General features: G+C 41.0%; 1 protein-coding gene across 2 annotated transcripts in view; it reads right to left on the minus strand.

The window, feature by feature from the left end:
• The window catches only part of MSTN (myostatin), a 5523-nt gene extending 2765 nt beyond the window's left edge, over nucleotides 1-2758 (minus strand). Inside the window, exons 1-2 of one of the 2 annotated variants that reach the window (XM_009077380.1) lie at nucleotides 2385-2758; nucleotides 180-553 (exon numbers count right to left, since the gene is read on the minus strand). In XM_009077380.1, coding sequence (XP_009075628.1) covers nucleotides 180-553; nucleotides 2385-2757 — 747 coding nt within the window. In that variant the 5' untranslated portion in view covers nucleotide 2758. The remainder of the gene's footprint in view (nucleotides 1-179; nucleotides 554-2384) is intronic. The other variant, XM_009077381.1, reaches the window with a different exon arrangement.
• Between the last annotated feature and the right edge of the window lie 8467 nt (nucleotides 2759-11225).

Here is an 11225-nt window from a genome sequence, read left to right on the forward strand (position 1 = left end):
AAATAGGGAAACAGTGGCAGAGGAAAGCTATTGATTTTGGCATGATTAGAGATCAAAGAATGAAAGAATTGGATATACAGAAATTTTATCTTCCATTCCCTGAGCAATGCATCCATTTTATGCTTAAAACACAGCTGAAATGCTTTTCAGTTAAATGGGATTTTTCTAAATAAACTTACCAATCCATCTTCACCAGGTCCTGGGAAGGTTACAGCAAGATTCCGTCCATTCTCATCAAAAGCTTTTATTTCGATGCCTAAATTGGATTCAGGCTGTTTGAGCCAATTTTGCAGCACTGTCTTCACATCAATACTCTGCCAAATGCCGGTGCCTGGGTTCATGTCAAGTTTCAAAGATCGAATTCCAGTATATCTTGTACCATCTTTCATGGGTGTAATAAGTCTCAGGATCTGCACAAACACCGTTGTAGGTTTTTGGACTTGCCTCAAGTATATCCACAATTGTGCCTTTACTACTTTGTTATATTGTATTTTAGAGCTAAACTTAAAGAAGCAACATTTTGGTTTTCCCTCCATTTGTACAAGAAAATCAGCTATAAATGAATGGAAAGAACAGATTACTGAACAGGGAACAAGGAAAAAAAATGCAGATATAAATCTGACTATTTTTTTCAGACTGTATAGGAAATATATACAATATGTTATAAAGAGCGCCAGTAACAATGTGGATTTAACTTAGTTAATTTTCTATGCTTTACACTCTACAGCAAATTTAATGGATGCTCACAAAATCATTATGCTATCACCTGCTAGCAACTCACTTCTGCTAGTCACCTTCTGAGGACCTTCATACAGCATGCAGAATAGCAACTTTGCATAAGCTGACTCAACGTGTGTGGTGATCTAGCTATTTCTCATTTGCTACATAGCCTCAGCATGCTACACACCATACAGCACTGGGCAAACTCCACAGACACCTCAATTCCTTCTCTCAATGGGGAAAAATAATGGAGAGGATTAACAGAAGGATCATTTTGTTTTCATTTGAATAACATCATAGGAGAGTCACGTGCAGTGCTGCGTTCCTCCTTCCTGTAGCCTACGATGCAGCTGTCATACCTAGTCATGGCAGGATCTTTCCTTGCCAGGATAAAATGGGTAGTACTAATCTTAAATTGTGCAGGGCTTTGACATTCATAAATCTCACCACTTAAGATACCTGTCTCTTCAGTGCATTTAAAATAGCTCAAGGGCTTTTTATAAGGAGTAGGAAATTAACTTGGAGCACAGAAGTACAGTGGTTTTTCTTCAGGCACTGTAATTATGTAGCAGTTTGATTTAAAAGAGTTATAAAGCCTTGGGACATAATAGGCTGGAATAAAACTGCTGGCAGATCTCAGCTTTGTGATAAGGCTGCAGTAATATAAGGCTATTAAGTGTCCATCTTAATAATTAAGTAGTTGAAAAATGTCACTGATAAAGGTACTTTTCCATCAATGCATATACATTTTTAGCTGGGGAGAGCAGCTGATATTATTCTAGTCTGCATATCCTAATGATATCTGTAACTGCTAACATGCCTTATATGTCCTGTCATCTTTTGCCTTTTTGAAATCATATTCATAAGTGTTATTTAAAAAACCAGCTGCCATAGCCAAATACTTTAGCTGATGAAGAACATAAGATACTATAGTATTAGCTGTGCAAAAGATACTTGATAGGAGCCATAGCAGATGTTTAGCACTCAGAAGATAACTCAGAATCTGCTCATTCAGTAAATGCCTTCATTCTTCCTTGGCACGACTACTTGAGCTGATTGCTGTAGCATGGACATTTATATGTTTAAGTCTGTTACACACATATTTGCTTTAAATATATAGTTTTAACTCAGAGGTGGGTGGTGCTCATTTATGGGACCAGCAAAGGAGCCAGAATTTAACTCTCTACTTGCACTTGCTATAACATGTTGCATTTAGGTAGGTCTAGTGCTCTAAGCTGTATTTCTGCTGATTTCTGTGGCTTCTAAAAACACTGACCAGTGAAACCTAACTCAGAAAAATACAGTTCTCTCATTATCTGCACTTGTACTTTACATTTGTGATAGGAAATGCCCCGAGTGCTGCAGATAACGAAGTCAACTAAACTGCAGATCTCCCTTCGCTTTCTAAGGCAATGGGCAAATCCTAAGTGCTACAGGGCACATACGTTGTAAGGAGCCGAAAAGTGAACAGTAAAACAAAGGATTGCCACATGGTCATCTGAACCTGGCTCAAATTCTTTAGAAATAACACTTTCCTCCCTCCCTCCAGCACACTTCAGCCAGCAGCCTGTTGGGAGAGCCTGAGGAGGAGTTGCGTGGCTCTACAGCAGGGAGACAACTCTCTCTGAGGAGCGGTGGGAGGCGAAAGCAGGAGGGTTACTTACACTCCGTAGGCATTGTGATAATCGTTTCGGTGGTGGCATGATAGTCATCATCTTCCAAAGAGCCATCGCTACTGTCATCCCTCTGGACATCATACTGATCAATCAGTTCCTGCAGTGGAGGAGCCTTGGGTAAAAGTTGTTTAATAACATCCCTGCTAATGTTAGGAGCTTGTTCCAGGCGCAGTTTGCTGAGGATCTGAATTTTTATGGCTTCTATTCTGGAAGATTTTGTATTCTGTCTCCACGTACAAGCATTGCACAGTCCATCCTTTTCAGCATTCTCTGTGGGCTGATTACTGTCATCAAGAGCCACTGGATCGACTGAAATCAGCATGAACAGGTAAATATAAACATAGAGCGCTAGCTTTTGCATGATCTCACATTCAGTGCAGCACTTTTCCCTTCCTTTCCCCCCCCTCCTCCTTTCCCTTTCAGTACTAAACAGATCTGTGAAAGCAAATGCAATCTGAGAGACAGCTTGCCACACTGGTGTACCTTATATATTCCAAGGGGGCTTTTTATACTCCAACTTTGATTAGGCTCGTGTCGTCAAACTCGACGATTGGTTGCTGTCCCAACAATGAATCTGGCTGTCACAGGGTAAAGCCCTGTCGATCACAAGTCACTAGACAGAGTTTAGTTACAGCTGGGGTGAACTGATTTATCTGGGCACTTCATAGAGGATATGTCTTGGCATACTGAAAGGTTATATTTCCAAGTATTGTGGGCAGCAGTACTGAAAGACAGCACTGTCATTCTTAAATATTATACCAAACGTGTACTTGTACTATGAATCAAGACAGACCTCGCTCTGAACTTGCTTTAGGCTTCCACCAGTCTTTCTGATTTGAAAATTTGTTCTATTTAAAAGAAAATTCGAAGAGTTTGCTGTTAGCTGGCAGGGAAAAATACTTTAAAAGCACATTACAAAGTGTGCTAATTTATCTTGTTCAACAACTGATACATATTCAGCAGTTCATATTTCAGAAAGCCTTAATGGATTTCCCTAGGCACTAACTAAAGCAGTATTGGAGATTTTGTGCATGTATGACACTATGCAAATGCATATCTTATTTGTTTGTCCCTTTAGCATGTACCAAAATCCACAGAACAAATCTTTTACTGAATTAACATTTATGAAAAATTAGTCTGTCCCCTCTTCATACTGTCACCAGAATGCTGGGCTGTAAATGAAGTATCAAGAGATCTTTAGAAGCAAAGGTATTTTTAAGGAATATCTTTAGCTACTCGCTCTAATATTTTACAGGAATTAATCCAGCTTGCTTTTTTCATTATTATTGACAGCATTAATAGACTTTAAACATTTAAATCTCTACTGTGAATATATCTTCTTATTCCATGTCATCTTTTATTTTTGTTCAAAATGTCTCTATATTATGCCCACTTAAGTAATACCTTTCTGCACTTTCTTTTGCTTTCTCTATATTCTGCTTATATGTTAAAATACAGTTTTAATATGCTTTCTGTATCAGAGAGACACATCTAGATGTGATTTTTATATGTGTAGGTTATGGCTTATAAAATCCTAGAGCAGTGTAGTTCACATTTGATGTGCTATTAGCAAGAATTATGGAATTCACACTTAGTGGGGGGGTTACTGGTCAGCACAAGCTGTATGTCACAGCAAAAGAAACCCTGGAATTGGTATGTATTATGTATATTTGTATATTTGGAATCTGTGTATTACAGCAAAGGGAAATCCTGGAATTTCATGCAGTATGCCGAAGTTTGCCTTTCTAAGTTAGGACTGAATTGCTAGTTTCACACTGAGTTTCTCTTCTTTTCCCATTCTGAGTACACCCGAAAATGTGTTAAACAAGTTGTTTCACATATGTTCATGTAGGAAACATGTAGGTATAGGGAAAGGTGTGGGACAGAACTTTGAAAGATTTTTTCTGCCTGGCCATTCATATTCTTTTTTTATCACTTCTCCAAGGGCATGCAAATGCATTGTATAGCATAGAACTGAGCCTAATATTCAGCTCGGGACCAGTGACATGACAGAGGTGATTCTCCCCCTCTAGCCTGTTCTCATGAGACCCCACCTGGAATACTGCACACAGTTCTGGTGCCTTCAACATAAGAAGGACATGGAACTGTTGGAGCAAGTCCAGAGAAGGGCCACAAAGTAGATAAGAGGACTAGAGCACCTCTCCTATGAGGACAGGCTGAGGAAGTTGGGGCTGTTCAACCTGGAGAAGACTGTGTGGAGACCTCATAGCAACTTTTCAGTATCTGAACTCTCTACAGGGGAGCTGGAGAGGGACTCTTTATTAGAAACTGAAATGATAGGACAAGGGGTAATGGATTCAAATTGAAGGAGGGGAAGTTTAGGTTAGATATTAGAAAAGTGTTTTTTAGTGTGAGGATGGTGAGACACTGGCATAGGTTGCCCAGGGAAGTTGTGGCTGCCCCAACCCTGGCAGTGTTCCGAGCCAGGCTGGATGAGGCCTTGAGCAGCCTGGTCTAGTGAGGAGGTGTCCCTGCTCATGGCACGGGGTTGGGACTAGATGATCTATAAGGTCCATTCCAATCCCTAAATTCCATGACTCTATGACATAAATTTCAAGTATTAAATGGAAATGGACTGTCCTGCCCTGGTATAGAGTTGATGCAAGTGGTAGATGTATCAGGTCTCACATTCCAGACCCACGGTTTTAGGGTCAGACCCTGATACTCTGATTTTACCCAAAATCCACATTTAAAGCAAGTACTTTGCTGCCTCAGCTCCTGAGCATTTGCTTTTTTACACAGGAGTCCAATGCAGCTACTCTCAACATGTAGTAACATAAAATGGCCTTGTGGTTCACTGGAACAAGAAGTCAGGATAGATGTGAGTTTGCAGTGGAGACTGCCTGCCAAGCCTGTTTTAAACAAACTGTTCATGCATTTCAAATGCTGGGAATGTAATTTTATGAAAGATGCATAGGATGATTCACAGTAAGAATCTTTTGGAATTGCACTGACCTCTTGGTGAATCTTTGGGGGGATTCAAGTTGGGGTTTGTTTGTTTACTATTATGACAGCAAGCGTCATAATAAAGCTATTTTTCATTATATATTTCTTTTAAACTAGGATGACTTAACCAGATGGCTATAAAAGGGATTCTACTCCCAAATGGAAGCCTAGACAGGTACCAGATTTCACACCAGAAACAGTTTAAAACTATGATCTATCAATAAACAGGTAGAAATAGTGAACCAGTCATTAATATCGAAGTAATTAAGTGTTCTGGCAGACCATGGCTATAAGCCAGTCATGAGGGAGAGGAGCAAGAGAGGTGCTCAGCAAAGCAATGCCTCGTGCCCTGTGACTCCTCTTTGTGTTCTGCAGGAGTTTACCCAGTGCTCAGCAGCAATACTAGTACCTGGCCTGCTCCTTCTCCATCAAGGTCTTCCCACTCTGGCTGAATCAGGATGAGCTTGAAGACTTTCTGTGTTCTTTTCCCAATCTTCTGCAATGATTCCACTAATCTGCAAACAACGAGCCCTCTGCTCCCTTCCCTGCAGCATTTGTTTATGGCTGCAGGGCCAAAGCCCTCTCCTGTAAGTCCAGTGAGCTCTGATCAAGAGCTGAGCTTGCTCTCAGCCGCCCAGGTGACACGTGGTGGCAAACACATCCTGCTGAGCACCATGCCTTGCCTCACTATGTAGGAGGCAGCAATAGCAGCTGGAGTGGTGACATGGGGACTGCTGACCAAGGATGACAAAAGCACCTCAGAATTCACCACCCACTACATAACAGCAATATTTTTCCATTTCCCTCATCAAATGCACCTCATATCCATATACTCTGTTAGTAGAATACTTTTCATCTTTTGTGGTTGCTGCTTTTTTCTTTTTCTATGAACTTGCAAGAATTTGGGAAAGAGCACATACAGTTGCACTTGATCAGGAGCTATTGAAGGATCTAATTTCTTTCATAATAATAATAATAGAATATGCAATTTGTTTTTCTCTCTGACTGTCATTGTAGAGTTTTTGGAAAGTGATGACTACAGAAGTAGGTGACAGAGGTGAAAAAAGTAAGTGATAAAGTGACCAGGTAAAAGTTGTACTAAAATTTATTTGGAAAACAAACAAACAAACAAACCCCCCCAAAACCCAACTGATTACCACTAGCAAAACTAAAGAAGAGTTAAAAATGAAATTCACGTTTTACTGAACTTTATAGCATTTTAATATTAGCTTCGGGATTTGTGTCATTCCAGCTGTTGTGCCTGCCAAAAGTGAATAGTATTCCCAATCCTGACTATGCAAAGATCATGGCACAAGCCCCCAAAATCAAGCAATGAGGAATGTTCCTCTCTAAAGGAAAAAGGCATATGTCTGTCTACCTGGCAACTTCTCTCCTCCTTTTCCTCTTCCACTAGGAGCTTTTGTACTCATTGGAAAAACCTAAAAAGTAAAATAGTAAAAAAAGAAAGGATAAAAAAAAAAAAAAAGGAAAACCCCCAAATCCACCCCCTATGAATCTGACTGATATTGAGGTTTCTCTGAGTTTTATGGAAAAACAGTGACTGTGCAGAGGAAAAGGAGATTACTAATGCTCTCCCTGAGGAGAAGGCAAACAAAGCCCAAGCATTACCCATCCTTTTTGGCAGCCCCTCATTAGCCAATGAGCTTGTGCTCCTTCAGCATTGCTCAGCACACTGATGGCTCTGGACCATCTACAGCCTGTTATCCCACGCCGTGCCAGCAACGCAGAAAACACAGATAGGGAGCAGGCTTGGATTTGAGCTTGTTTTGGGGGTGGACCAAGTGGATATGGAACGGAACCAGGACATTTCTGAGAAAAGGGAGAGTTACAAGAGTATGAGGGGGCTGCTTTCCTGGCAGGGAAGGAAAGGGACATGGGTTATAACCCTGCCAGAACTGAACGACTCCATCCTGATGTAGGCTAGATTTCCAAACATTTTCTTACAGCCTGCAAGACTATAAATTCACTTTTCTTTATTCTGCTCTTTAAGTTGAATGGAATAGTTTGTACAATTGATTCACCTCAGCAGGTAGAACTTGAAGAAAAAACATCAAGTGTTATGAAGTACACTGTAAATCTGTGATTGCTGTTTACATTGATGTCAAGTCCTGACTCTGAACCAGTTGGCTTCTCTCCTTGGTTTGCTTATAAGGAAGAGATAACATTCCTTCTGAGATTCTGAGCATTTATCTTGTGATTCAGGTGGCTAAGATCAAGCACCTGGTGAGTTAAGACAGCTGGACTCATAGTTAAGCACTTCAACACCCTAACTCCACTACATTTAATTATGTCTCATTTTTTCTATGAAAATGTAACTGTTCCAACCAGAACAACTTCACAAACATTACTCCCAACTTAAAGCAGCTAAGTGAGAGATTAATCTAGTCCAAAAAGATATAAGGTCATGTTTATAAAACACCTAGAAGGAACTCTTGCAAAGAAAACAAAAAGCCTATGAAGACATCATCTGAATCACATTATGAAAATGCAGCTACTGTGAGGCAAAAAGTAACACAGAATCAATCAGGTTGCACCTGAAAAGCTGTAACTAGTGTGAATTCTTACCCTGGAACAAATGTCCTGAAACAGTTTGTCCTCTGCTAGACAATTTTTGTAAGAAAAATTTAGTCATATATAGCCTTTTAAACATTTGTGCTGCATCAGCTACTGGAAGTCAGCTTTATTTGTGCTAATGGCAAGAACATTTAATTCCTTCAGCTTAATCAAAGAGAACTAAATTCATCTTGTTTTACCAGTTCTGAGTTCTAGTATTTCACACAAGCATGGAGCAGGGCATGGATGCCTTGGGACACTGGTATCTGGATGGGGTGTGCCACAACTCCTTCTCAACCCCTGCTGTCAGGTTGTTTGCCCAGGAAAACCATGATGTTCAGCAATTTGGGATTTTGAGTGGTCTCTCCCAAGGTGTACTTGAGTCTGCCTCTCTGGTTTGAGCACCAGGACTAAACATCATTCTGGCAGATGATTTCCTCTCTGCAGGAGCTATGGGAGACACTAGTGAGCCCTGCCTGCTGAGAAGTTTCCCACAAGCCATGGTATGTAAGTCTGCAATGGATACAACGGGGGGAGCAGGTAAAACTGGTGGCAAAGGGCTGCTGTGGCCATTTCAACTTGCCCAACATGCTGCTGAACATAAGCTTTGGGGAAGTTGTACAGGGTTACCTTCTGACTTACTCCTGTCCTTCTGGTCATCTCCTTCCTGGCTGCAGCTTTTGTGCTGCCATGCATAACTGTACGTGTGGAATGGGCCAAAAATGCCCTGTTGCTTTTTCCTCTCCTACCTGTTCCTGTACGTGTTGCTCCAGAAACAATCAGATACACTAGTGGAAATGAATTCCGGAAACAGATAGGGAAACATATTAGGCTCATTAAAAACTTTTAAGGAAGGATGCACTTATAGTGAAAGCTTCCAGTTTTTCTGGCTTCTTTTGTATTCAGGATTTTATTCTGCAGCCTCTGCTGTGGTGTCAATATATCTTAAAATAAACCTTATAAAAGAGTCCTGTTACATACCTGCTAAATTCTAAGGGTTCTACCCTCGTTAAAGGACGTTATCTTTTCTCTGCAGTTATAACTTTTATGCTTTTACCCAAGATTCTTGACATTCATCCTGACTTTCATATTAAGTGTCTTTTAAAATAGCTGTGTCAGCCGCTGCATCACTGGTGGGAAACCTTGAATTCCTCTAACAAGCTGTTACAGTGCTTGGAGAGGTTTCACGTCTGCTTTTGCACATTCAAAGTGCTTGAAATAACAAAACACTTCGTCTCTGTGCATTACAAGCTACAAGAATGCTTGTATTTTCCCCAAGGCACAGCTCTTCGAAGGGGATTTTCGGCCCCAGGGGGTCAGTGATTTTATATGAGTGGCCTGTCCTCTGCTGGGTTATTCTGGAATGGCATCGGCTGCAAAACGAGGGCCACTGCTCTGAAGGGTGTTTTCCTTTTTCCTCTTCATGTTTTTTTTTGGTTTTTTTTGTTTGTTTGTTATTTTGTTTTTTTAAATACATGACAGGTTCAAGGCTAACAGATGTTCCTGAAAGAAGATGAAAATGCAGTTTTGCAAAATGCAGTGAATTTGATTCTGTTTAATCTTCCCCAGAGCCATTATGGATTGAATTAAATTGTTTGATCAGAAGATAGCTATATGTGGGATAGAATTGGCTCCTCACCTCAAACGATCTCTTTGCTGCCCTCCCTGTGGCCTGTGTGCCTCCTTTGCTTTGGTTTTGCCTCTACTGAATGCACAGGCTGAATAGGCACAGCCTGTAACACCTCATACCTGCTTGTCTCTAAGCAATAAGCAAAATCACAGCAATATAGCAATATACAGGAGTAAGAACTGCTTTTTTCCCTCTTCCACTCACTTGCATAGGTGACCATCAGGGCCAGTATCACTTCCTTTCTGGTAGGGCTGTCCATTACCTGGCGTAAGTAGTTATCCTCCATGCACTCCAGGAGGCTCCTGGATTGCCTACAGCTCACTGTGCTGTATTTCCAGCAAATCTTAGGGTTGTTGAAGTCACACAGCAGGACAAGAGCCTGTGAGTGCAATGCCTCCTGTAGCTGGAGCAATTAGGCTTCATCAATGGGCTACCCATCATCAGACCTGTAGTAGACACCAACCACAAGGTTCCTTGTCTTGAGCTCTATTTCTTTACCCACAGGCTTTCAACCTGCTCATGGCTATTCTTTAGAGACACACCTTCACACACTATCTCCTGATGTAGAGGACAACCCCTCCACCTCTCCTTCCTCCCCTGTCCATCAGTAGCCACACTTCAGTCATGGCATTTGTCCCACCATGTTTCAGTAATGGCAACTAGTCATAGCTTTCTTTTCTTTCTTTCAACTGCTACAGTGGCTTCCAGCTCCTCCTATTTGCTGCCCATGCTGCATACATGGTGTAGAGGCACTTCAGCTGGGCTGTCTGAGGTTTCACTGGAGTTTTCCTCTTGGCTTTGTTTACCTCAGAAGTCCCTGGCTCATCTCTGTAAGGCTTCAAAGGTGCTTCAGCATAGCCAGTGTCTCAGAGCCACTGGCTGAGGGCCCTCACTAGCATCTCATCCCTCTAACATTGGTGTGTTGTCCCACAGCTTGTCATGGACAAGACCGATATTATCCTTTCTCCCTTAGAGTCTAGTTCAAAGCTCTGTTAATCAGCCCTGCTGTCTATGAGTAAAGACCTACATCCTCCTGTAAGAAAGGTGAATCCCATCTGATGCCAGCAATAAGATGAAATTATGGTACAGCTTTTCCTCTCCTTTCTCCCACCTGCTGATGCTGGGTCAGCTTTAGACAGGCTAATTTGAGGCAAGTGCCTCTGTGACTGTAGGAAAACTGGTGGTAACATTCTGAAGGAAATACATTCAGATCTGCAGTCATCCAACAAGGCCTGGCATTTTCATCAGCAAAGGAGTTGTTTAGTTTACACCTTAGAGCTAGACTACCTGATTTAACCCTAGAGTTTCAAATGTTGGTAATATAAATTTTCAATAACCCCATGGAAAAAAAATCAATCAGCTAATAACTTCTTAAACCTTTCAAAGTCATTTAATGTCATAAGTGTATAGTGGCAAAAAGTGGCCACAAAAGGCAGCAGCTTCTGAGGAAACTGGTTCTATTAAAGTAAGACCCCCAAAGAATCAAGAGGTATCTGTGAAAAACCCTGTACAAAATAATGCAGAGACAGGAAATCATATGAAAATGCTTTAGGTTTTTAGAAGACAAACAGCAGAATAGAGACTGAGAAAAACTTGTTGATTTTTATTTGAAGGAAAAGAACTTAAATTCTAAGCTTTGCAATGAATTTAGGTACCTT

The sequence above is a fragment of the Acanthisitta chloris genome, unplaced genomic scaffold, assembly GCF_000695815.1.
Source record: "Acanthisitta chloris isolate BGI_N310 unplaced genomic scaffold, ASM69581v1 scaffold5656, whole genome shotgun sequence".
NCBI classification, from domain to species: domain Eukaryota; kingdom Metazoa; phylum Chordata; class Aves; order Passeriformes; family Acanthisittidae; genus Acanthisitta; species Acanthisitta chloris.